The sequence below is a fragment of the Centroberyx affinis genome, unplaced genomic scaffold, assembly GCF_046629955.1.
Source record: "Centroberyx affinis isolate AG114_WGS23_722 - 3 ecotype Tasmania unplaced genomic scaffold, CSIRO-AGI_Caff_v1 ptg001512l_1, whole genome shotgun sequence".
Taxonomy (NCBI): domain Eukaryota; kingdom Metazoa; phylum Chordata; class Actinopteri; order Beryciformes; family Berycidae; genus Centroberyx; species Centroberyx affinis.
Genome location: NW_027279976.1, coordinates 52235 through 79227, shown reverse-complemented (window position 1 = coordinate 79227; position 26993 = coordinate 52235). Strand labels below are relative to the sequence as shown.

The window sequence follows — 26993 nt, the reverse complement described above, 5'->3', positions numbered from 1 at the left end:
TCCTCAAATGTCTTGTTCTGTCCACAACCCAAAGATATTCAGTTTACTGTCATAGAGGAGGAAAGAAACCAGAAAATATTCACATTTAAGAAGCTGGAATCAGAGAATTTTGACTTATTTTTCTTAAAAAATTACTCAAACCGATTAATCGATTATCAAAATAGTTGGCGATTAATTTAATAGTTGACAACTAATCAATTAATCGATTAATCGTTGCAGCTCTAGACTCAAGGATGAACTGATTAGATTTTGGTGGTCAAAGGTCAAGGTCACTGTGACCTCACAAAAGACGTTTTTGGCCATAACTCAAGAATTCATACGCGAATTATGACAAAATATCACACAAATGTCTAATAGGATAAAAGTGATGACATTTTATATCCAAAAGTTCACTGTGACATCATAATGTTTTGCTTACCACTGTAGCTGGGAAAACGATCTTGGGTCATTCTACAAAAACGGTGGAAGTGCTGTCACTTACTTTTGCAGACACCAAAATCCTTTAAGTTGACCTAATAATCACATTAATTGTATATGTTCAATAAATAAAGGCTGTCCTTGCAATGATAAAACAAAGTTTATTGGAGGAGGCATACGACCGTGAGGCGGATATTTCTAGTTCTAGTTAAAATCTGTTTTAGTGGAGCCGCCCAGCTCCACCGGCCCTGTTCCATCCTGTCCTGTTCTGTTGCGTTAAGGAAAGCTCTCTGACTCTTGGGTGCGATGCTGTGTGTCGCTCTCCTCCAGCAGCAGGCGGTGCAGAGAAGGCCGGAGCCCCAGTGTGGAGATCATCTACGAAGGCACCGCCGCCGCCGCCCCGCAGCCCCCCGCACACAAACGCCGCAGGAAACGCCACCGGAAGACTCAGCACAGCAGGTACGAGCGAGCCGGTTACTCTTTATAGGATATTACATTACTGTTTACCACACAGGTTTGCTGGCACTTGCTTCTGATTTGTCAATGAAGGCATTTTGAGGTCTGCTATTTCACATCTGATCATATCACTCTGCAGTGACTGTCTCCACCTTGTGGCAGAAAGACATTACTGCAGATAAACACTACACTAAACCACAACAGACAGCTGGGTGGGAAAAAAAGGTAAAAACTCCAGCAACACTTGTAGTATATAGAACAACTTTATTGTTAGACCTAACAATCTAACAATAAAGTTGTTCTATATACTACAAGTGTTGCTGGAGTTGTGACCTTTTTAGACCTTTTTCCCTTCTCCATGCACCTTGGAAGTAGGTGAAGTTGTGCCAGAAACCCCTACTCTGCTTCTACAGACAGCTGGGTGGGAGCCATGTTTCAGACATTTTGACCTATTATGTCTTAGTCCAGCTGTTGTAGCCTTTACTGTCTAACAGACAACAACTACGCAAACAAATCTATAGCAAACACCTCTTATTCAGTAAGCTAACACTGTTTGTCTTGCACACATTTATGTAACTAAGCCATTGCTTATGGAGTTGTCAGTATTAGATTGAATAAGAACCCAGGTCAAAATGTCTGCAAGACAAACAGTAGCCTATTAATTTACAGAATAAGAGATGTTTGCTATAGATTTGTCACTGGGGAGGATCCGGGTGAAACAGCCACCCAGCTGATACACATGAGCACCGAGGTTAGAAACATGAAGAGTTTTACAAATTACTTTTATTTTTTCAGAGAACCAAACTTTAGATTATTGTTTATTGCTTATTTTGATCCCCATTAGTTGTTACCAAGGTAACAGCTACTCTTCCTGGGGTCCACAGATTGCTGTGTAGAGACTGGATTTGTTTATGTTGCTATTGTTACAGTTCTGCTACAGTATAGATTCAAGGTTCAATACTTTATTGCCATATCAACAGAGGTGATGGGAATTTGTCTTAGTGAGCTCACTTAAACACAGACAAACACATAGAACCACTCACTTAAAAAACACATAATACATTCAAAAAAGGAAGTATAAAACAGATATGTAACATCCAAGCCATAAAATAACCATAAAAGCATAAAACAAATGGGTAGAATAAACTCCAACACATAAGAACACCATGGGTAAAAACAGTAGCACCTGTAGGGGAATTAGCAGCAACATCAAACGACCCGCTAGATAAAGTGCTTCAAGTGCGTAAGTGCATAAAAAAAAAAACAGTTGCACAGTTATTTAAACCTACTGAGCGACCTGTGCTGCTAAGTTTAGAGTGTGAAGGAGGCGGACAGCTTCTGGATATGTGCTATTCTGGAATCTGTAATGTATGCTAGCTACAGACGTTTCTATGGTTACAGTTCTATTTTTTTAGGGGAAGCTTGTAAACTACTTTAGCTTGTAATAAAAACATTTCAAATTAATAATAAGATGATAAATGTCTTTGGTAAGTAGCCGTGTAATAAACCCTGTCAGGTTTATTTTGCGATGCTGTACATTAGCTCTCACATATCAGATTCCCTGTGGAGAAGTCCAGTGTTTCTCTGTTTTGAAAACGGCCACCAGAGCACAAAGTACACAGTGCTGAAATAGTTGCCATATACCAACACTGTAAGACTGTACACATAGATGCATATTGTGCTAGAGCTGCAACGATTAATCGATTAGTTGTCAACTATTAAATGAATCGCCAACTATTTTGATAATGGATTAATCGTTTTGAGTCATTTTTTAAGAAAAATAAGTCAAAATTCTCTGATTCCAGCTTCTTAAATGTGAATATTTTCTGGTTTCTTTCCTCCTCTATGACAGTAAACTGAATATCTTTGGGTTGTGGACAAAACAAGACATTTGAGGACGTCATCTTGGGCTTTGGGAAACACTGATCCACATTTTTCACCACAGATTAATCGACAATGAAAATAATCGTTAGTTGCAGCGCTATATCGTGCTGTTGTCCTGAGAAAACCTTTTAACTCCAATCTCCGATCCAAAACTCCACTGGGTTGAGAAAGTTCTACCACTTTTGGTCTCATGAAACCCTTTCAAATCCCACCGGATGAACTCAAAAATACCTGATGCTGATAGTGTATATCTGACTCTTCAGTGTCTGTTAATATTGTAAACTGATAAGACACTGCTTTGATCACAGTATCCTCTCTCTGTCTGTCTCTCTCCCTCTCTCTCTCTCTCTCTCCCTCTCTCTCTCTCTCTCTCCCTCTCCCTCTCTCTCTCTCTCTCAGCCCCCCGGTGGTCATCACCATCGACAGCGACAGTAGCCATGACGACGTCAGCCCCCTCAGCAGCCAGCAGCCCATCGACTTCTCTGACCTTCCCCCGCTCCCGCTGGTGGATCCGGGCGGCGTGGGCGGGGACTTGGACGCCGACATCAGCGAGCTTCCCGTCGACATCCTGGAGCGAGGATCCGATAGGTCGGAGACCGAGCTGGACGGCCAATCCAAGGCCGCGGATCCCGTCGCTATCGACGACAGCGACGATGATGTGGATGTGGAAAACGATGAAGATGGCGGTCGCCTGCCTGGACGTGACGGTGATGAAGAAGATGATATTGGTGGAGCGATCAACTTCAACAAAGCCCCGCCTCTTAACAGTGAACGCAGACCATTCGAAAAGCTTGTTACCACGACAACCGCCGCCATTAATCAAAGTTTCGTAGATGTCACAACTTGCAGAGAAGCTGGAATTGCAGACCGCCGCTCACAGCCAATGAGAGCGAGGGATCGTAACATTTTACTGGACGGAGAGGTCGGAGAGAAAGGCTTGGGGGTCGCGAACTCCGACACCCGTCTCCTAGCAACCATCCTTAACGACCTGGAGGGCATCGCTGAGCCTAAACGTGACGTTTCCTTGAACTTTCATGCCAACCGCTCACCGGACCGCAGAAAAAAGCATTTTCGGGGTCAGCCTGAGGTCTGGTTGGCCGAGGAGAAAAGAGTCGTGGCCTCCGGAGATCTCGACCCCGGCCCGAACCCGCACTCCCAGCATGCTTTGCCCGAGGACGAAGGCGGAACGGGCGACACCCCGCCACCGGCCCGTCCTCCCTCCTTCCCCGCACCTCCTCCTCTGCGGCGGCTGAAGGGGTGGCGAGCCTGCGAGGAGGCGAGGGACGCTCCCCCGCCACTGAAACACGCCAGCCCCGTTAGCTTATCCAGCAGAAACACCCCGCCGCCGCTAAAACACAAAGACGCCGCGAGTCCGTCTCCCGTCTCTCCCGTTGACCTGCACTCTCCTCCCGTTGACCTCCATTTAACTGCTGCCGTCTCTCCCATTGACTCCCGCTGTGCTGCTGAGCTGCCCAATGACGACCAGCCTATCCCTCCCATATCAACACTGAAGAGACATTTTGCTAACGCTGCGGCATCAAGAGGAGAGAGAGACTCAGCTAGCGGCGTGCCAACCGTCGACTTGCATTCTTCCCACCATTTAGCACCCATTGACTCCCATTCAAATGCCCTAGCTGGGTCTAAAGGCAGAGGGTCAACCATTGGCTTCCATCCCACCGGTCACGCGGCTCCCATTGACTCCCACTCTTCTGGTTCAGGTTCTAAAAATAGATTGAGTGGTGCTGATGGTTCAGCGCACCTCGACTTACCGTCTAGTCCTGCTACAGAGTTGCATTCCAGCAGCGTTGCGCCACCTACTGTTAGCGCTAAGGAAACACCCGCTTCCAGCCCTACAGTATCACTCATTGAGTTGTATCCTATGAATTCTGTATCTTCCGTTGATTTCCATTCATCCAGAGCTGGTAGATCCAGGGAGAGGCCAGCTCACAGCGATTCTACCTCCAGTGTCGGCAGGAAGGCGACTCCAGCTTCCTGTCGGCCGGCTCCCGGCGACCTGCGTCCCTCCGGCGGTGTTTCTGCCAAAGACGCACCAGCCGGCAGCCATGTTTTCTCAGGAGTCGGCTGTCATCGGTTTTCACCTCCTGTCTGCGTTTCACCTGTTGATGCCACGCATCCTCGCCCTTCCTCACCCATTCACTTCCACTCTTCCAGTGAAGTTGCCAACATTGTGTCCTCCAGAGTTAGTTCAACGGGAAAACCAGCTCCTGGTGGCAGGTTATCACCCATTGACTTGCATCCTAAAAGTCACAAATTTCCCATTGACGCCCATTCATCCAGCGCAGCTTCAGAGAGACCGTCGGAAGGCAGATCAGCTCGTAGTCGCCCATCACCCATTGATTCACATTGTACGAGTCCCCCGCCACCTATTGACTTCCACTCTTCCACCATTGACACACACTGTAACAGCACAGCCTTATCGTCCTCTCCCATTGATCGCAGTGTTGCCTTCCAAACAACGCACAGAGAGTCTGGTTCTAAGTCCAGACCAACCATTGACTCCCATTCAAAACCTCAGCACCCCACTGACTCGTGTTCTAAACCTCAGTTTCCCATTGATGCCCATCCAAAATCTAGTCTCCCCATTGACTCTCAATGTGAATCTCAGCTCACCATTGACTCCCATTCGAAATCCTCTCAGAGAGACTCCAGCTTTTGCCCCAGCACCCACACAGACAATCACATCGTGTCTTCCCCCCCGCCCACTGAGGATCAATGGAACTCTCACTCTTCCACTGACACGCATTCAAACACTCAGCTGCCCGTTGATGAACACTCAGCCGGCCGGCCCGAGGGTGCGGGCAGCATCTGGAACACACACACACACACTGTACAGCTTGACTGAGTGTGTGCACACACACACACACACACACACTGGATTTTGCTTTTCTATTTGATTGATGAATTTAAATGTTTTGAGGAATAAATGGGAAAAATACAAGGAAAGGAATCTTGAATTTTACAGCAGTTATTAATATTGTTTTATAATTTAAAACAAAAGTTAAACATTTTTAACTTTATAATGAAAATGTTGTGTTGATTTATAATTTAACCCCTTTCTACCCATGTCACCACTGTGGCCATTACATCTTTAGTTCATATACAGTATTGGCCGGATAAGTGTGTGTGTGTGTGTGTGAGTGAGAGACATACTATTTGCAGATAGATCTTAGCATTCGTTTTAACCTCCTTGAAGTACCAGCTGGGTGGGGTTTCCACATAGGACGACACGGTGATGAAAGTTTAACCAATCACAGCTGAGTATTCAAACACTTCTCTGTGATTGGCAGCTGACCTGACACTAATCTGAAGTGTCCTGACGTGATTAAACCCCGCCCACCTGCTACTCCCAGCAGGTTAAAACAAACATTAAGAATTAGATGCAAATATAGATTCGTCCCAGTCCGGTGGGCATGCGCATGTGTAAGTGTGCTCATATACGTGTGTGTGTGTGTGTGTGTGTGTGTGTGTGTGTACATGCTCTGTAGGAAATCCTCCTGTCTAAAAGAATCTTGATTAAAAGTTTCGATCAGAAAATGAGCCTTTGGTTTGGTTTGTGTTCTGTCTTTGCGTTAGCTGGGATTATGTAAACATGCTGCTGACAGTTTCAACATGTAGTAGACTAGACTGTCAAAGTGGGAATGTGAAAGCAATAGATTAACATTTGTGTCCTTCTCTCAAGGTGAACAAACTGTTCTAATGGATAAACATGGGCAAAACAAAAACGTAGCAGTGAAAAGTAACAGCACTGCTGCTGCCAAGGCTGGAGAGGATTACTGGAGGAAAATTGCAAACAGTGTAAATGTGTAAGAAAAAAGGCTTATCTCTGCCTGTCATTAAGACAAGGGCTGTGCAAAAAAATCGATACAGCTGAGTATTGCAATATTTTTTTTCCATGATACTGTATCGATTTTCCAGCCCCTCGTATCGATACATTAAAACAAAATTATTCATGTTTTAAACAGATTTAAAATGTCCTTAAATTTCCCTCAAGTCCCTTTGAATTAAATAGTTTTGACTCAGTTTGTCCGCTGAGTCATCAATATAATGTGATGCACATATTAGACTACCCAGGTGGTACACAGCAAGTTGTATTTTCAGCTCTATTTTTAAATTTTCAGTAAATTATGTACAGTATCGCAATGTATCGTGATACGTATCGTATCATGAGGTCCTTGCCAATACCCAGCCTTAATTAAGACACAGTGTTCATTATTCTCACTGATGTAATATTCTGGCACATTGAGACTGTGAAATGATTTAATATAGTAAGTAATAAGTAATGCAGTAGAACAGACAGAGGTCGACCAGCGGGCGGCAGAGATGACATCAACTTTGGCTTCCTGTTTGTAGCTGCAACTTGGCAACAACAACAAAGAAAACATGAATGAATGAACACCGTCTGTTGTCATCACAGCTAAGGAATAACTTGTTTCTTCTTGAGTGACCATGGCTGATGGAAAAGGATGTGTAATATAGACATGAATAGGATGTGTCAGTATTATCAGGGACTTCCAGATAGACAAGTGATCTTTAAGAGCAAGTGAAAACTAGCTTACTGCTATTTTATTGTTTATTGCAGCATAACACACACAACAAAGCGCACCACTATAAGTGGCTTGCTTAAAAATAGGAAGATGCGCACAATACTATGAAGCTCTGAGGCAAACATAGAGCAAGATACATGATTCTAGAGCGACACTATGCTGATGATGCTTTCATTTATAGATAGCAAATTTGAGTAAGGACATAAAGTTTAGTTTGTCGCTGTAACACAGAATGAGCTGAAAACAGACCCTCACAAAAAAACTCCAGTCAATACCATCAATACTAGCCGACTATTTGTTTTTGGTTGAAGCGAAGCAGCGTTTAGCCTCAGCTGCTAACATTAAGTTAACTGGATGGACGGTATGACAAAAAAAAAAAACTGTTCAAACTGGGGGGGCCGAAGACATTTTGAAACTAGGCTCAGTCGTATTTCTGTTTTGTTTTTCAGTCATTCGAGAGAGACGTGCAGTGGGAAAATGAGCTCAGATTGGTTGAGTGACAGCCAATCGTGATGCTGGACAACTTTGCCCCCCAAAAAAGGATGACTCGACTCCAAACCCAACACATAGAAGCGCGCCACTAGTGTTCATTTTGACATGTTTTGATAGTAATAAGCACATCAACAAACCTGGGAGTAACTCAGTGGTAGTGATAGCTGCACCAGACGCTCCTCTGAAATTTCTGAACATCCTAACTGGTTTGCTAACATGGTAGTACTGGGCAAACACAGAGGTGGGAACTGGAAGGTACAGTATGAGATACACAGGTTCAAACCAGACCCTATTGGTGCAGAACCCATGTACAGGGTTCCCACGGTCATGAAAAAGTTATGGAATATAAAAATGTTATGTTCTGGAAAATTGGAAAATGGTAGAATATCATTAAACTTTTGGAGAAGTCATGAAATTTTAAATTTTGATACTTAAACTTATCACTTGGAAAAATGTGTCATTAATGAGAAGGCTGAAATGCAACTGGCCTGCAAAGCGGCTGCTGTGAGTCTGAACAACAAAAAATGTCACAATGTCTCAATGTCACAGCATTTGTAACGGTCGCTTTACATCAAACCGCGGTAGTACAGTCATGAAAATTTGGTATGAAGTTATAGAAAAGTTATGGAAATTTTTGGAGTTGTAAAAAAATAGTTATTTTATACTAATTATTTTATTTATTGCATTTTTCCGTAACTTGCAACTTTATCTACACTTTTGAAGAACTCCACCTTTTCACTGAGAAGCCTTTTTAGAGGACAATTCCAGTGTGACTTGTGTTTTTGCTCATTTGTTTTTACATTTTCCATCCATCCATTTAATGTTAGATATTTTTAAATCAGTGTTGCCAAACCTCCAATCAGCAAAAAAAACCAACTGGAGACTTTTACATTTTGAAACAAGTTCATATTAATTAAGCATATTAAGCCAGGGTTGCATCATGTGTTGATGTAGGAACTTGTGTGTTTTTCTTAACACCTCTGATTGGAGTGATACCTCTGAGATTCGAGTTGTCATCATCTGACACTATTACATGGAGGTGTGAACAGAGAAACTAACAGAACTGGATGTTTGTTTTGTTCAGTGCTTGGAAGCAAATCCAGTCCCATAAGCATTGATGATTCAGGCAGAGTGTGTGTCTGTGTGTGTGTGTGTGTGTGTGTGTGTGTGTGTGTGTGTGTGTATGGGACAACAGTTATCAGATGATGAAAGGACTATTCCACTATGATCTGAGTTTTTGCTCATTTTTCACCTTTTCCATCCCTTTAATGTTAATTCTGACTGTTTTTACATGCTGCATGATTAAAGACGTTAAATCCGTTTTTCCAAACCTCTCATTCACTCCCCACTGAGCAATTTTACGTTGATTAGACGTTTAAAACATGTCTAAATGGACTTCTCTGGTGCATATTTTTGGTATTTACAGATGTTTATTCATTGTAATAATGTATTTACTGCTTGGTCTAAAATGGGTCTATACATAGCCGTAATGATCCCGGGCTATATGAGAGTTAAAGCATAGACGCGACGTTGAAATCCCGTCTTTTGCTCAGTGGGTCCCATTCAATTCCAAACAGCAGAGAAAATAACTGGATACTTCTAATTCAGCCGGTAAAGGTAATCGATCACCAGCGCCGTCGCTAGTGAAAGGTGGTGGCGATTTTAGGGGCCCACAGCTGGAGAGGGCCCACAACAATTCCAGAAGGATGTATGAATTAATGTATTCTATAGATCCTGCAAAGGCATTTGATACTTCAGAATAAAAAATAATAAACCCACAAATTATGCAATATGTGATTAAAGTAGTTTTCATTTTCCAATCCATGGCCCCCTCCAAAAAATTGGTTCGGTCCTCTGCTGCACGTTCAGAAACTGATGGAGGGCAGAAGTGAAGTCAGGGTCGGTGCCACGGGTCAGACAGCATCATGTCAGCCTCATTCTTTTCTAAGAAAGGTGAGTTTACCAAGCAATATTAGGAGACAGAGGCTAACTAAGGCTGGTTAGGCTGGCTGGCTAACGTATGCTAAGTTAACTAACTTGTCAACTACTGGAAGGCTATCGCCCATGACCCGTCCCATATAATATGGAATCGTCACTAATGAAGAGCAAGAAGTTGCGTTCCTTAACGAGTCAAAATGTGCCATGATTTGTTTGTATTTCTCTATTTAAGGGATGAAAGTGAGAATAACACAATTATGAATAATAATGGAACGGGTAAAACGGATAAATTTGATCGAAGGAGCTTTCTGACTACCTCAGTGACCTCTGCCAAGGAGATGAACTCTGACCCTCCTGAATCTTCCAGCTCCTCCTCCTGTCCAGAGGGTGTGTCTATTGGGTTTGGGAGAGCTCCTGCCACCTTCCAACAATCTCCTCAGTTGAGGTCAGTGTTTCCCTGCCCCGGCTGAGAACAGCCTAGGTGATGTCCTGCCTTCCTCTAATGATTTGCCAAATGGCTTTCTAGAATCTCTGTGAGGCCTGAAAGTCATTTTCCATAGCCCCTTCCCCCCATCTTTCGCTTTTGCAACCACTGCAGCTGTAGCCTTTCTGGCCTGCTGGTTCCTCTCTGCTGAGTCCCGAGTCCCCTGTGCCAACCAGGCCTGGAAGGCCTCCTTCTTCAGCTTGACAGCCTCCCTCACAGTCGGTGTCAACCAGCAGGTTCTTGTGTTGCTGCCATGACAAGCACTGACCACGTTCTGGCCACAGCTCCTTGCAGCTGCTTCCATAGAGGTTTTGAACAGCGTCCCTTCCTTCTCCATTTCCCAACTTCCACCCAGGAACAGGAAAGGTTTGCTTGGAGGTGAGAATTGAAATCATCCTGGACACCTTTGGGTCTACCAGGTCTGTCCAGCAGCCTCCCCTGCCATCTGATCCAACTCACCACCAGACAGTGATCAGCTGACAGCTCAGTCCCTGTCTTCACCTGAGTGTTCAGAACATTTGACCTCAGGTCTGATGAACCACTACAAAGTTGATCATCGACCTTTGGCCCAAGGAGCTCTGGTACCATGTACACTTGGGGGCCTTCTTGTGTTCAAACATGGTGTTTGGACAATCCATGATTAGCACACAAGTCCAACAATAACACACCACTTGTGTTCAGATTAGGAAGGCCATTCCTCAATCACGTCCCTCCAAGTATCCCAGTTTTCAAGAAGGACTCTGGAGTCAGTAGGTGGAGCCTCTCCTGCTCCCCACCCACCATCTCTAAGAAGGCCAGATGCTCCGAACAGAGGAGTTTTCCTCAGTTCCGCCTTTCGTTCCTGTTCCAGCCGTTCCAGTCTCTGGAGAACAACGTCTTCCACATTGCGTTTCCTTTTACGTGATTGATTGCAGGGAGAAGGTGAGGCAGACGGATGGGAGGAGGGCCCAGGGGGAGGTGTGGGTGTCTGGGGTGAGACAGGAACTGAAAAGTGGGCAGGATGAGGGGATGGAGGAAAGGACAGAGGTGAAGCGCTGGTGGAAGACGTCTCTGGTGAGGATGGTCCAGGCACTGATGTTTCAACAGGTGAAAATGCACTGTTCTGTGATGGGGTGAAGATGCCGAACAAACTGGAGGCAGCAGAGGGGCAGATGGTCTCCAGATATATGGGTTCATTTTGACTGCACAGTCTTGGGTCTTCACTCTATTAAAATATAACGTTTGATTATAATAAGGTACACTGATGTAAACATAAATGATGTACCCACTGAATAGAGCCATTTCACAAACAAGCATGCTATTTTCTGTCTAATAAACTGTATGTCTACAGCAGAGGTTTCATAGTTTTGCATTTTTCCAACAAATCACTGAAGAAGCAGATGTAAAGGACAAACAGTGATAGCATGAGCTAACATACACAACAAAGCAGGAAACACTTTATAGATATGTTTGTTGTTTTGAGGGCGATTTTAGTGAGTTTGTGTAGCATATTTTATTTTGCTTACCTCACTCTCAAAATTAGTGTCAGTCTCTTGACCCTTCAGGATCGGTGACACTAGGGTCACCACTCTTTCCGTGTGCTCTCTTTTTGGCCTTTACAAAACGGTCCCACATGTTCTTCCACGTTTTACGGCAGAAACTTGGATCCTTGCCCAGTACATCCGCTATCTCCTTCCACAAGTTTTGGGCCATTTGATGGTCTTTATAATCTCGTAGTGATGAGTTGTACAAATGCTGGTATGAGCGTACCAGCTCAGCGAGTCTTCCCTCAAATTCATCTATTTTGAACTGAGCGACACTCGCACGGATCGTGACAAGTTACAAATTCTGGGAGGTGCGCGACCAAGCGAAGCGACCGCACACGTGTCTGTCGCCAGGTTCGCAATTATGTCATTTGTGGTGCGCGAACCTCGCAACCTCGTGACTGCGTCAGGTATAAACTAAGCTTTACCCAGCCACCAAGCTAGCAACTTACTCTTATGGTAATTGCACTGGTTAACACAAGGCACGCATACGCTAATGCAAGTTTTTGACCTATGCAAGCGGTCTGCTTACATAGCACACGCACATCCAGCAGCTTCCTACAGCCTGTCTGAGGTAATACTGCATTTATCCACAAGGGGGAGCAAAGCCACCAGTCTGGAGCATAGCAGTATTATATTATCTGGAGCACTGACCTAACACATTATATTATCAACCACCGCCATTTTCATTTGTTTACACAGGACTAAGTACTTCTTCATTTGTAGTTGCTCGTTTAGCAGTAATTTTCATTTAGTGCCCCTACCTGAAACGCATGACATTGCAGCAGACGATAACATCGCCTTGTAAATTTTGGCCTCCACATGAGGAACGGCCCTTTGCGTTGCTGCATGTGTTGCTTACATAGAGTCTGTAACGGGCCTTAGAATTATTAAGGCAGTATTTTACCATGAAAAAGTTACATAATGTTGCTTTAAGACAGTCCCTGGCACATCAGTGTCATAGGTAACAGACACACACCTAAGCCATTTTACCACCATCAATTAAGCTGCTAACATATTCGACAATGCTGAGAAGATGAGGGAGGGAGAGGTGAGGAAGAAGAGAGAGAATGATGAAGATGCAGATGAAGAGGATGATGCAAAAGGTGAGGCAAGGGAACGAGGGACATCGGTGTCTGCTGTAGAGAGAAAAAGAGATGAAGAGAGGCAGAGAGAGAGAGCAAGAGGGGGAGGGAAGAGACAAATAAATCAGTTGTATGAGAGAGCTTTGGTCAGATAGCTGCCAGACCTCAGCAGCTTCTCCTCTCCTCTCTCTCTCTGCTGATGGAGACCCTGGAAGGAGGTGAACTCTGCTTTCCACAGCTCCTCAACTCCTCCTGCAGGAAGCCGGTGCGTCTTCGCTTCGAGGCCACGCTCCTCTACATCCTGCTGTCCTCTGTCTCTCTGCTCACCGTGGCTCTCAACCTGCTGGTCATCATCTCCATCTCCCACTACAGGTGGCCAAAGATTTCTTCACATGCAATTCTTCATCAAACTGTCAGACCTGCTGAAAGAAATGGCTCGTGGACTAAAACAGCGGATCCCAAACTGGGGTTCGGGGACCACCAAGGGTCCTTGAGAAGGTTGCAGAAAGCAGGAATAGATTAATTTTACTATTATGACATTCCCCTGAAGTTAGAACAACAAGGTAATATATAAGTTAAAAATATAATGGTGACTGTTTTGAAAATAATTCATAATGGTCCTGGTTTGATCACAGTTTGACTGCACCCACTTTTGTTATCTCCCCACCTAACAACAACCATTTTCTCAGAGAGGATTCTTTAGGACAAAATCCTGTCAAATGGGGTCTGCGGTCTATTTTGGGGATCCTTCAATTTAAAAAGTTTGGGATTCCCTGGGCGAAAACAGAAGATACTGTCACATCTTGGAACCAAGTTGCTAAATAATGCTTTTGTATTATTGTAAATGCTTGATATCTGCTACATCTGGTGATAAAACCTACTACTGATACCACAAATATGAGTGAATGTTCTGCTCCTGTTTCTCCCCAGGCAGCTCCACACCCCGACCAACCTCCTCCTCCTCTCCCTCGCCGTGTCCGACTTCCTCATGGGCCTCCTAATGCCAGGCGAAATCATGCTCATGGGCGGCTGCTGGTTCCTGGGTGACCTCATGTGCGCTCTGTACTACGCTGTCATCTTCATTGTCAACTCTGCCTCGGTGGGAAACATGCTGCTCATATCGGTCGACCGCCATGTGGCGATCTGCGACCCGCTGCGTTACTCGGCCAGACTCACCCGCACCAGAGTCCAAATCTGCATTTGCCTGTGCTGGCTCTGCTCTGTTTTCTATAGCTGTGTCCTCCTGAAGGACCAGCTGAGGTGGCCGGACAGGTACAACTCCTGCCACGGAGAGTGCGTGGTCATTGTTGACCACATTGCAGGAGCCGTCGACTTGGCCGTGACATTTTTCGGCCCCGTTACTGTCATCGTAGTTCTGTATGTGAGAGTGTTTGTGGTGGCGGTGTCTCAGGCTCGGGCCATGCGGGTTGCGCTCCGGCGTTCAGAGACTGTAACCGCCAAGAAATCGGAGAGGAAAGCGGCCAGGACTCTCGGCATTGTCGTAGCTGTGTTTCTAATATGTTTCTTTCCGTATTTCACTTCCTCCCTCACAGGCCAGGACACAGTGACCAGCGCTTCGTCCGCGGCCTTTGACATCTGGCTATTGTATTGTAACTCCTGTCTAAATCCTGTGATCTACGCCTTTTTCTACCCCTGGTTTAGAAAAACTATTAAACTGATTGTTACACTTCAGATACTGCAGCCTGACTCCTGTAAGGCCAACATACTGTAGAGAGAGGAGAAGTCAACTAATTCAAAACAGCAAAAGTCTGGACAAAAGTAAAAAGAAACCATGCTGCCGCCTTTCATTGTATACTCTGTATGTGATTTGAATAATCAAACCTGTGTTTTTTCAGTTTCAGCCCTGCCTTACAATTTATGAAGGCTACCTCCTATTCAGCTGTTGGTCAGAGAGGCTAATTTCTCTCTCTGTTTGATTTTTGTATATACATTTTCTTCTGTGTTGCTTCTATTCTCCCACAGTTACCAAGCACTGTCAAATGTTTTTTTTAGGCAAGCACCCGGTTTTTATGCAAGCTGTGAATTCAACACCATATGTGTGTTTCAGATCAAGTGCAATGGCTTTACATTACAAACAAACTGCAAACATTAACAATCAACCCCCAGCCCCAACCCCAGAATACCTGTTTCTGTTTAAAGGGAAATATTTGAGGGGTTTTGTTCCAAAATGAGATTCACACCATTTCTCATAACACTGTGAAGCATCTTATGTGTCGAAGTTCCGACTCATCTGAAGACATTTGCTTATAAAATAGTTCATTTTTTGGGGAGATAGAGTGGTTTTAAAATACTGCCTGATGAATTTCAGGTAGCAAATGTTTTACTTCCAAAATGGATGTAGGTCTACAGCGTTTAGGACTGAAAACTTTCATTTGAAACCAGTAGCCTGGTTTCCTATGCAGGACCAAACATTGATTTCCCCCCCAAAACAAACCTCCCGTGTGATTTTTGTCCCAGTTTCAGATAAAGACAAATAAACTTTCAATTTCATGTTCCGAACATTTTGGCTCTGGCTAACCAAACTTGACTACAGTGTGGAAGAAAGGATAACTCCAGTCTTGTTTTGTTGCTTTCTTTGCTATATAATGTTTATTCTGTATGGTTTCCCCTCCTTCTCCACTCAGTGTCATAAGCACCATGAAGGAATTCAAGCACCATTATTCATTTATTTATTTGTATGTTGTGTTTTTTATGAGCCCATGCCAAAGATAATTTTCTGTACAAAAAGGTTGCTGAATATGTTGAATGATAACCTGAATTGGGCTAGGCTGAAAGTTAAACTGAGTAAGTCAAGGAGCATATCCATTGTTAAGGGGAAGCTAACAGGTAAACGGTTTTACATAGATGAGGAAGCAATACCAACAGTTCTAGAGAAGCCTGTCAAAAGCCAAGGAAGGTGGTATGATACAAATCATAGGCACCAGGTTCAGGAGATGCGACAGCAGCTAGTTGGAGGTATTCAGGACATAGAGAGATCAAGGTTAGCAGGCAAGCTAAAGTTGTGGTGTTTGCAGTTTGGCCTATTGCCTCGGCTAATGTGGCCCCTGACAGTATATGAGATACCACTGTCAAGGGTAGAGAAGTTGGAGAGACTGGTCAGCTCATATGTCAGGAAATGGCTTGGAGTTCCACGCTGTCTTAGTAGTATAGGTTTGTATGGGAAAGGAATTCTGGAACTACCTATATCCAGCCTAGCAGAGGAGTTTAAATGTGCAAAGGTAAGATTGGAATTGACACTAACAGAATCTAAGGATCCAATAGTCAGGAGAGCAGCACCTCCTGTGTTAGCAGGGCGGAAATGGAACCCAAGAGAGGCAGTGCAACAGGCACGGTCAGCTCTAAGACATAGGGATATTGTAGGGCAGGTGCAACAAAGGCGAGGGGGCTTAGGCCTGGGAATAGGGCAACCGTTATGGAGTAAGGCAACTTCATCAGAGAGGAGAAAGATGGTTGTAGATCAAATACATCAACAGGAGGAGTCAGCAAGGTGTACCAAGGCAGTGTCTCAGGCAAAGCAGGGTCAGTGGATGAAGTGGGAGAGTGTAGAAAAGAAGAAACTCAGCTGTAGAGAGCTATGGGGGATGGAGGCAAACCGCATAAAATTCATGGTAATGCTTTAGATTACAACCCGCAATGTACAGCGTAATTACTCCGGAGTTACGGTGTAATCTTTTGTAGTAATAGTGTACCAGTACAGTACATACCAATACATATATGTAGGTACAGGGGGAACAAGATGTGAAGTTATGGAATAAGGGGGTAACAATTCGGGAGGTTTACATGTAGTTACAGGGTAACTACGGGATACGCCGGCTGTAATCTTAAGTGTTCATTGTACGCCTTGTATCATATTAAAAACCAAATCTTACATCCTTAACTTAAAACCTTTATTTAACATACTTCTTATTTCAAGGTAAATTATAAACGTTCAAGGAACAAATAGCATTGAATTCTTTATTTCTTTGTTTTTCTTGCATTGCTTCCTCATTTTGTTCTTCTTTTTCATCTTCCTTTCCACTTCTGATGAAGATGACAGGGTTGAGGTTGAGACGAGGGGAAAGAAGCTGGTGCACCTTGGCCATATGTTGACCCTATAGAGAAAAACTGTTAGTGTCAGTCTCTTGACCGTAATTTATAGTCTGAGTCTTTTATTTTATTTTACTGATAAAGCCTAAATGCAGCATAGGACATGTTTGATATGTTGCTAATTTGCAGCAAAGTAATCCAAAGTTAATATAAGTTCCAATGAGGATGTGTTGAAAGTTTAGCCAGTGTAGTAACGACACAACAGTAGCAGATTAGCTTAGTGTAGGTTGCTATTTGAATAAAATCACCTGAACATGTGTCAGCTTCTGTAAGACACAAACAAACAAGTGTTATACTATATTACATTGTATGTAATGACATAGTGTTGTAAATTCTATTAGAGCAATCATTAGTGTTATCTTGTTAAAACTGCAGGGTAATGCTTTGCTCTTTCAGCTGGGCGCACAGCGTTAGCGAGGATGTGAACGTTCAGTAGCTAACAAATGATTATCAAGCTAACCAACAACACCTTTCATTTGTTCAGTTAACGTTACATTTGACATGAGCCACAAACCAGACAGCTCTGTGCCAGTAAATATATTCTAATTATTACCCACCATATGTTTGCTGAAAAGTAGCATGCTTCAGCCATTCAGAAATGACCATTGCATTGCCCTTTGCGTTGCTGCATGCGTTGCTTACGTAGAGTCAGTAACGGGCCTTAGAATGAATAAGGTAGTATTTTACCCTGAAAAAAGTTACATAATGTAGCTTTAAGACAGTCCCTGGCACATCAATGTCATAGGTAACAGACACACACCTAAGCTACTTTACCACCATCAATTAAGCTGCTGACATAGTCGACAATGTAAGATGGCACGGCTGTGTCAAGACGCTGTCCTGGCTGCTCCGTCAAGACTGTGCTTTTACTTTGTGATTTTGATAGTGCTATGTACACCTGTTTTTTCCAAGCACATCACCATTAATTACATTTGACCACAGTATACTTTTGGACTTTGGATTACACTCAAATCATCGATTTTCTGACCTGTTATCCAACAATTTGTCATGGGTGAAGGAGATCCTCTGAGGCGCAAACCAAAACAACAATGGAAGCGCGCCTCAGAGGCAGCGAAAGTGGAAACATCGGAACTGGCTGTAGTTCGGAATAGGCTGTATGCTCAGGCCCATCGGCCACCTCTGCCCAGCATCCTGCTTGCAAATGTCCAGTCCTTGGAGAACAAGTTGGATGATATTATGGCAAGGATAAGATTCCAGGCGCATAAGGGACTGCAACATCCTCTGTCTGACCGAAACATGGCTGACCCCCCTGGTGCCGGATCAAACGATACAACCAGCCCAATCTCTCTCTATCTTCCGCATGGACAGAACAGAGGAGTCTGGCAAATCCAAGGGTGGTGGAGTCTGTTTCATGACCAACAACAGCTGGTGCAACCCCAGGGACATGAAGACTCACGCTTCACGCTCCTGCTCACCGAACCTGGAACTTCTAACTATTAAACGTTGTCCCATCCACCTTCCCAGCGAGTTCAGTTTGGTCATCATTACCGCTGTGTACATTCCACCACAAGCGGACACCGACACAGCACTATCAGATTTGCAGGATATGCTATGCTGGCAACAGACCAAGCACCCAGACGCCACCCTCATCGTCGCCGGGGATTTTAATAAGGCCACCCTCCAAAAAGTTCTCTCCCACCATTCAGCAAGTCACATTATGCCGCCATCTTCCTCATACCGGAACACAAACAAAAGATGGTCTGAAAAGCTGGACTGCCCAATCAGAGGCAACGCTGCAAGACGCACTGTGTGACGTTGACTGGGACATGTTCCAATCCAGTTCCAACAACATCTGCGAGTTCACGGAAGTACTGGGGATATAATTCCTACGGTAACTGTCAGGTCTTTTCCTAATCAGAAGACGTGGGTTGATAGATAAATCCGCGAGGCTTTGAATGCATGCACTGCTGCCTACAACTTGGGACTGGTGCATGGAGGAATACAAGGCGGCCTAATATAGAATTTGACATGCAGTATAAGATGCTAAAGAGACACTACAAGGACAGAGTGGAGTCTTAATTCCAGCAACGTGACACGGCGCTTGTGGCAAGGACTGAAGACTATTACGGACTACAAAGGTTCATTGAGCCTGAACTCATTCTATGCACACTTCAAGGCTAACAATGCTAACATTAGTTCGCCACCTGGCGCAGCTGGAGTGAGTTTCCATGCTAGAGGAGTGCGCACGAGTCGTATCGGTACATGATGTGGTACAGGAGGACACTGAAGCAGCTTAAGCAGGTGGTCATGAAATGCAATCAAGTTTGCTGACTACACAGTGATGGTCGGCCTGATCACTAGCAATGATGAGAAGGCCTACCTGGAAGAGGTGGCAGACCAGTCACTATGGTGTCAGCCCAACTACCTCTTCCTGAATGTTAGCAAAACCAAAGAGCTGATTGTGGACTCTGGGAGGAAACAGCAGAGGAGGTATACAGCATTGACTATTAATGAGCAGCTTTTGGTATCTGGGGTTTCACATCACAGAGGATTTGAAATGGACAATGCACACAGCAATACTGCCTGCTATGTTAACAGCTCCTCTCAGGACCGTAGAGCTCTGCACAGGGTGGTGGGATCGGATGAGCGTACTGTTGGAACTACGCTTCCCTCTCTGCAGGACTTATTTGGAGCTAACTAGCTGAGCTTCAGGAGCAGGGCCATGCCTCCACTCCACCTCTTCCGGCCTTAAAGGAACAGTTCACCCAAAAATTACAATTCAGTCATTATCTACTCGCCCCCATGCCAGTAGAAAATCTGGTAATGTTTGTTAGTAAATAAGTAAAAATACTGTTTTAAACCAATAACTTTGTAGTGAATCATCAAATTCAATAAGTGAGCACCCATATTAATGTTTGATATCATAATAATAATGAAAAAGGCCATAATATGTGCCATTTTATCTATAAATGCTGCATGTGTTACACTGTGCAGAATACATACAGAACAGAGACTAAAGTGGACATTAATATGGGTGCTCACTTATTGAATTGGACAATTAAATACAAAGTAATTGTTAAGGTTTGTTTTCTTGGACCCAAATGCAGACAGGTGGATGGAAAAGGAAAAAGGTTTATTGGAAGGTGGGTGGTTGGTTTGGAGGGAATGAGACGAAGGCAGCGAGGTGGAGTGGTGCAGATGAGCAGGCAGGCAAGCAGATTAATTGACAGGCTGGCTGGTAGACAAGCAGATGAGCTGACAGGTCGGCTGGAGTGGCGTGGGCAGGCTGCGAGACAGAGAAATCCTGGACACACAAGTTAGGCGGAACAATCTGGCGGTGAGTGGATGGCAAGCCAGGGATGATATACTGTGGGCTGATGAGATGATGGGAAGCAGGTGAGCAGACTGGAGAAAAGCTGATTGCAGGCAGGTGTGTAGGACAAGCTGGGAGACAAGAGAACCAGGGGAGACCACGCCCACACACAAACAAGACAGAGAGAGAGACAGACAGGGGCGCACTGGGAACACAGGGAAAGGAAAACACAAGGAAAACACAAGGGCTAGGCTGGGACCATGACAATATCCCCCTCAAGGGACGGCTCCTGACATCCCATCAAGCCGATCAGGAACACCGAGGAGGGTAGGTGGAGGGGGCCCGGAGGAGGGACTCAGAGGCAAGTGGCCCAGGGGCTGGACAGGGGCAGAGCGGGGAACCTCAGGTGGACTGCCAAGGGGCTGGACAGGGGCGGAGCAGGATACCTCAGGCGGACGGCCTGGGGGCAGGGCAGAGTCCGAGCAAGAAACCTCAAGTGGACGGCCTGGAGGCAGGACAGAGGCCAAGCAGGAAGCCTTAGGCGGATGGCCTGAGGCTTCCTGCTCCTGCTCAGGAACAGGGAACCGCTGCAGCTCAGGAACAGAAGGCTTTTCCAGCTCAGGAACAGAAGGCTTTTGCAGCTCAGGAATGGGAGACAGCTGCAGCCTGGGAACAGAAGGCTTTAACAGCTCAGGAACGGAAGGCTTTTTCTGCTCAGGAACAGGAGACTGCTGCAGCTCAGCAAAAACAGGAGACTGCTGCAGCTCCGCAGAAACGGGTGACTGCTGCAGCTCAGCAGGAAGAGGAGATTGCTGCAGCTCAGTGGGGACAGGAGATTGCTGCAGCTCAACAGGAACAGGAGGCCGCTGCAGCTCGGGGACAGGAAGCTTTCGCGGCACAGGAACAGGAGACTGCCGCAGCTCAGGGACAGGGAGCTTTCGTGGCACAGGAACAAGAGACCACCGAATATCAGGGGCAGGGAGCTTTCGTGGTGCTGGAACAGGGGACCGCTGCATCTCAGGAAGAACAGGGGATTGCTGCAGCCCAGCCAGAACAGGCTGGAACTCAGTGGTGGTGCTGGGCAGCAGAGACTCTGTGACGCTGGGCAGCGGAGACTCTGAGGCGCTGGGGAGCGAAAAATTTGAAGCACTGGGGAATGGAGACTCTGAGGTGGTGGGGAACAGAGACTCTGAGGCGCTGGACTGTTGAGAAAGCCAATGGCTGAGGGAGCCATGTGGACCTCGCCTCCTTTTCCCCGTGGAAATGGCTAGGCGAGTCCCTTCATAGGGTGACCGCTGGACGTCAAGGTGGCTCCTCAGCTGCTCCACAGTAGACTCCTGGGGTTCAGGAATTGCCGGACGAGGACAGGCGGGAACAAGACAGGCAGGAAACGCATAACCGGCTCAGGACAGGAGGGCTGTAGGCTCATGAACCCGAGCCTAACCCACTGGAGTGCAGGCTGGTAGCGAGCAGTCCGAGATGCAGGCTGAAGGCTAGCAGGTCCAAAGCTAGCAAACTGGGAGACAGGCTGGTGGCTAGCAGGCTCAAAGCTAGCAAACTGGGAGGCAGGCTGAAGGCTAGGAGGCCCAAAGCTAGCAAACTGGGAGACAGGCTGGTGGCTAGTAGGCCCAAAGCTGGAAGATTGGGAGACAGGCTGGTGGCTAGAAGGCCCAAAGCTATCAGACTGGGAGACAGGCTGGTGGCTAGTAGGCCCAAAGCTAGCAGACTGGGAGACAGGCTGTTGGCTAGCAGGCCCAAAGCTGGCAGATTGGGAGACAGGCTGGTGGCTAGTAGGCCCAAAGCTAGCTGACAAAGAGGGTGGCTGGTGACTAGCAGGCCCAGCACACAAGGCTGTTAAACAGGCAAGGTACGCAGGCAGGGAGAGGGGCTGAAACCTCCTGGAGCTTTCTTCCACTGCCGGGACATGAGAGGGTTGAGGCTTGAGTGCGCTGGGGATTGAGAGCGCAGGAGAGACAGACAAGCGGGCAGGGAAGCAGCTAAATAATGGTGTAAATGTTGGTCTTTTCAACGGACACAGCCGGCGGATGGTGGCTGATGACTCCCTCCTCCATAGAATGCCCACCCACGCGATGCACTAGGCCCTGGAGTAGCAGGACACACAAACAACAACGGAATCAACAACGGCCCTGATCTACTCCCTCACACATAAGCTACTGAGGTATGCTATTTCAACATTCCTCAATTCAGGAAATAGCAACTGCTGTATGCAATCCTTTTGTGGCTCCTCCCCACTTTCTCTGGCGGATCGCTGGACATCAGCCCCTCCTCTCCATCAGCCCCTCCTCTCCATCAGCTTTTACCAGTCAGCACGCAGCGTTCCGCTCCCCGTCTCCGTCGTTCTGACAGTAGCCCTGTGATGCCTGGATTCCTACTCCTCTGTCAGCCTCCATGCCACCTCTAGAGCGGCAGTTTTAAATGTACAGCCAGTCAATGACAGCAGCATACTGGGAATCACGCTCCACTCATCCTGACGATTCAATCAGGAGGAATAAACATTAAGCCCCACCCCCCCACGACTCAAGTCCATTCAAGAGGCAAGTCCCTCACAAATCACAGGTAAGTCCATATTTAAAGTCTCTGCAGTTTTACATTCCCACATGTTCAGTACCAACCTGGTCCAAAATTGGTTACAACATTTCAATGTACAGGTAAATAGCCCCACTGGTGACATTTCCGGAGGGCAGGCAAGGGCCTGCCCTCCGGAAATGGTTCTGACTGTCAGGTTTGCTGGCCCCAGAGAGAGGTTAGATATTTGAGTCTGTGTTTCTTCTGCAAGGGATTTCCCTAGTAATGACATTCTGATCTTTAAAGGAATAGTTCACCCAAAAATTATAATTCAGTCATTATCTACGAACTCCCATGCCAGTAGAAAATCATTTGTTAGGCCATACAACAGTCCCGGAGATCCCTGGAAGAAGTATATTGCAGCATTCTCCAAAACAACTGAAGTTGTTGGAGACCTGTCTTTAGAGTTCAAAACGGAAAATAACCATAAACTGCTGAGGACACGAGGGAGGGAGAGGTGAGGAAGAAGAGAGAGAAGAGAGCGAATGATGAAGATGCAGATGAAGAGGATGATGCAAAAAGCGAGGCAAGGGAACGAGGGACATCGGTGTCTGCTGTAGAGAGAAAAAGAGATGAAGAGAGGCAGAGAGAGAGAGAGCAAGAGGGGGAGGGAAGAGACAAATAAATCAGTTGTATGATAGAGAGCTTTGGTCAGAAAGCTGCCAGACCTCAGCAGCTTCTCCTCTCCTCTCTCTCTCTGCTGATGGAGACCCTGGAAGGAGGTGAACTCTGCTTTCCACAGCTCCTCAACTCCTCCTGCAGGAAGCTGGTGCGTCGTCACTTCGAGGCCACGCTCCTCTACATCCTGCTGTCCTCTGTCTCTCTGCTCACCGTGGCTCTCAACCTGCTGGTCATCATCTCCATCTCCCACTACAGGTGGCCAAAGATTTCTTCACATGCAATTCTTCATCAAACTGTCAGACTTGCTTAAAGAAATGGCTCGTGGACTAAAACAGCGGATCCCAAACTGGGACTACCAGAGGTCAGAGGGGATTCTTTAGGACAAAATCCTGTCAAATGGGGTCTGCGGTCTATTATGCATCTATTTTTGGGCTCCTTGAATTTAAAAAGTTTTGGATTCCCTGGGCGAAAACAGAAGACACTGTCACATCTTGGAACCAAGTTGCTAAATAATGCTTTTGTATTCTTGTAAATGCTTGATATCTGCTACATCTGGTGATAAAACCTACTACTGATACTACAAATATGAATGACTGTTCTGCTACTGTTCTACTCCACAGGCAGCTCCACACCCCGACCAACCTCCTCCTCCTCTCCCTCGCCGTGTCCGACTTCCTCATGGGCCTCCTGATGCCGGCTGAAATCCTGCTCATGGGCGGCTGCTGGTTCCTGGGTGACCTCATGTGCGCTCTCTACTATGCCGCCATCTTCATTGTCAACTCTGCCTCGGTGGGAAACATGCTGCTCATATCGGTCGACCGCCATGTGGCGATCTGCGACCCGCTGCATTACTTGGCCAGACTCACCCGCACCAGAGTCCAAATCTGCATTTGCCTGTGCTGGCTCTGCTCCATTTTCTACAACTGTCTCCTCCTGAAGGGCCACCTGAGGTGGCCGGACAGGTACAACTCCTGCCACGGAGAGTGCGTGGTCATTGTTGACCACATTGCAGGAGCCGTCGACTTGGCCGTGACATTTTTCGGCCCCGTTACTGTCATCGTAGTTCTGTATGTGAGAGTGTTTGTGGTAGCGGTGTCTCAGGCTCGGGCCATGCGGGTTGCGCTCCGGCGTTCAGAGACTGTAACCGCTAAGAAATCAGAGAGGAAAGCGGCCAGGACTCTCGGCATTGTCGTAGCTGTGTTTCTAATATGTTTCTTTCCGTATTTCACTTCCTCCCTCACAGGCCAGGACACAGTGACCAGCGCTTCGTCCGCGGCCTTTGACATCTGGCTATTGTATTGTAACTCCTGTCTAAATCCTGTGATCTACGCCTTTTTCTACCCCTGGTTTAGAAAAACTATTAAACTGATTGTTACACTTCAGATACTGCAGCCTGACTCCTGTAAGGCCAACATACTGTAGAGAGAGGAGAAGTCAACTAATTCAAAACAGCAAAAGTCTGGACAAAAGTAAAAAGAAACCATGCTGCCGCCTTTCATTGTATACTCTGTATGTGAGTTGAATAATCAAACCTGTGTTTTTTCAGTTTCAGCCCTGCCTTACAATTTATGAAGGCTACCTCCTATTCAGCTGTTGGTCAGAGAGGCTAATTTCTCTCTCTGTTTGATTTTTGTATATACATTTTCTTCTGTGTTGCTTCTATTCTCCCACAGTTACCAAGCACTGTCAAATGTTTTTTTAGGCAAGCACCCGGTTTTTATGTAAGCTGTGAATTCAACACCATATGTGTGTTTCAGATCAAGTGCAATGGCTTTACATTACAAACAAACTGCAAACATTAACAATCAACCCCAAGCCCCAACCCCAGAATACCTGTTTCTGTTTAAAGGGAAATATTTGAGGGGTTTTGTTCCAAAATGAGATTCACACCATTTCTCATAACACTGTGAAGCATATTATGTGTCGAAGTTCCGACTCATCTGAAGACATTTGCTTATAAAATAGTTCATTTTTTGGGGAGATAGAGTGGTTTTCAAATACTGCCTGATGAATTTCAGGTAGCAAATGTTTTACTTCCAAAATGGATGTAGGTCTACAGTGTTTAGGACTGAAAACTTTCATTTGAAACCAGTAGCCTGGTTTCCTATGCAGGACCAAACATTGATTTCCCCCCCAAAACAAACCTCCCGTGTGATTTTTGTCCCAGTTTCAGATAAAGACAAATAAACTTTCAATTTCATGTTCCGAACATTTTGGCTCTGGCTAACCAAACTTGACTACAGTGTGGAAGAAAGGATAACTCCAGTCTTGTTTTGTTGCTTTCTTTGCTATATAATGTTTATTCTGTATGGTTTCCCCTCCTTCTCCACTCAGTGTCATAAGCATCATGAAGGAATTCAAGCACCATTATTCATTTATTTATTTGTATGTTGTGTTTTTTATGAGCCCATGCCAAAGATAATTTTCTGTACAAAAAGGTTGCTGAATATGTTGAATGATAACCTGAATTGGGCTAGGCTGAAAGTTAAACTGAGTAAGTCAAGGAGCATATCCATTGTTAAGGGGAAGCTAACAGGTAAACGGTTTTACATAGATGAGGAAGCAATACCAACAGTTCTAGAGAAGCCTGTCAAAAGCCAAGGAAGGTGGTATGATACAAATCATAGGCACCAGGTTCAGGAGATGCGACAGCAGCTAGTTGGAGGTATTCAGGACATAGAGAGATCAAGGTTACCAGGCAAGCTAAAGTTGTGGTGTTTGCAGTTTGGCCTATTGCCTCGGCTAATGTGGCCCCTGACAGTATATGAGATACCACTGTCAAGGGTAGAGAAGTTGGAGAGACTGGTCAGCTCATATGTCAGGAAATGGCTTGGAGTTCCACGCTGTCTTAGTAGTATAGGTTTGTAAGGGAAAGGAATTCTGGAACTACCTATATCCAGCCTAGCAGAGGAGTTTAAATGTGCAAAGGTAAGATTGGAATTGACACTAACAGAATCTAAGGATCCAATAGTCAGGAGAGCAGCACCTCCTGTGTTAGCAGGGCGGAAATGGAACCCAAGAGAGGCAGTGCAACAGGCACGGTCAGCTCTAAGACATAGGGATATTGTAGGGCAGGTGCAACAAAGGCGAGGGGGCTTAGGCCTGGGAATAGGGCAACCGTTATGGAGTAAGGCAACTTCATCAGAGAGGAGAAAGATGGTTGTAGATCAAATACATCAACAGGAGGAGTCAGCAAGGTGTACCAAGGCAGTGTCTCAGGCAAAGCAGGGTCAGTGGATGAAGTGGGAGAGTGTAGAAAAGAAGAAACTCAGCAGTAGAGAGCTATGGGGGATGGAGGCAAACCGCATAAAATTCATGGTAACGCTTTAGATTACAACCCGCAATGTACAGCGTAATTACGCCGGAGTTACGGTGTAATCTTTTGTAGTAATAGTGTACCAGTACAGTACATACCAATACATATTGGGGGAACAAGATGTGAAGTTATGGAATAAGGGGGTAACAATTCGGGAGGTTTACATTTAGTTACAGGGTAACTACGGGATACGCCGGCTGTAATCTTAAGTGTTCATTGTACGCCTTGTATCATATTAAAAACCA

General features: G+C 45.6%; 3 protein-coding genes across 3 annotated transcripts; all 3 read left to right on the top strand.

Annotated features, from left to right (window-relative positions):
- Positions 1-747: 747 nt before the first annotated feature.
- Positions 748-6271, top strand: LOC139650566 (uncharacterized; the record flags this gene model as incomplete). The annotated part of the gene is made up of 2 exons (XM_071527265.1): positions 748-876; positions 3157-6271. Coding segments are annotated over 2 exons (2593 nt in total), but the record flags the coding sequence as incomplete, so codon positions are not given.
- Positions 6272-13043: 6772 nt separating this feature from the next.
- Positions 13044-14576, top strand: LOC139650570 (trace amine-associated receptor 13c-like). The gene is made up of 2 exons (XM_071527268.1): positions 13044-13216; positions 13775-14576. The coding sequence occupies exons 1-2, from the start codon at positions 13044-13046 to the stop codon at positions 14574-14576; spliced, it is 975 nt and encodes a 324-aa protein (XP_071383369.1).
- Positions 14577-23514: 8938 nt separating this feature from the next.
- Positions 23515-24854, top strand: LOC139650565 (trace amine-associated receptor 13c-like). The gene is made up of 2 exons (XM_071527264.1): positions 23515-23687; positions 24053-24854. The coding sequence occupies exons 1-2, from the start codon at positions 23515-23517 to the stop codon at positions 24852-24854; spliced, it is 975 nt and encodes a 324-aa protein (XP_071383365.1).
- Positions 24855-26993: the final 2139 nt, after the last annotated feature.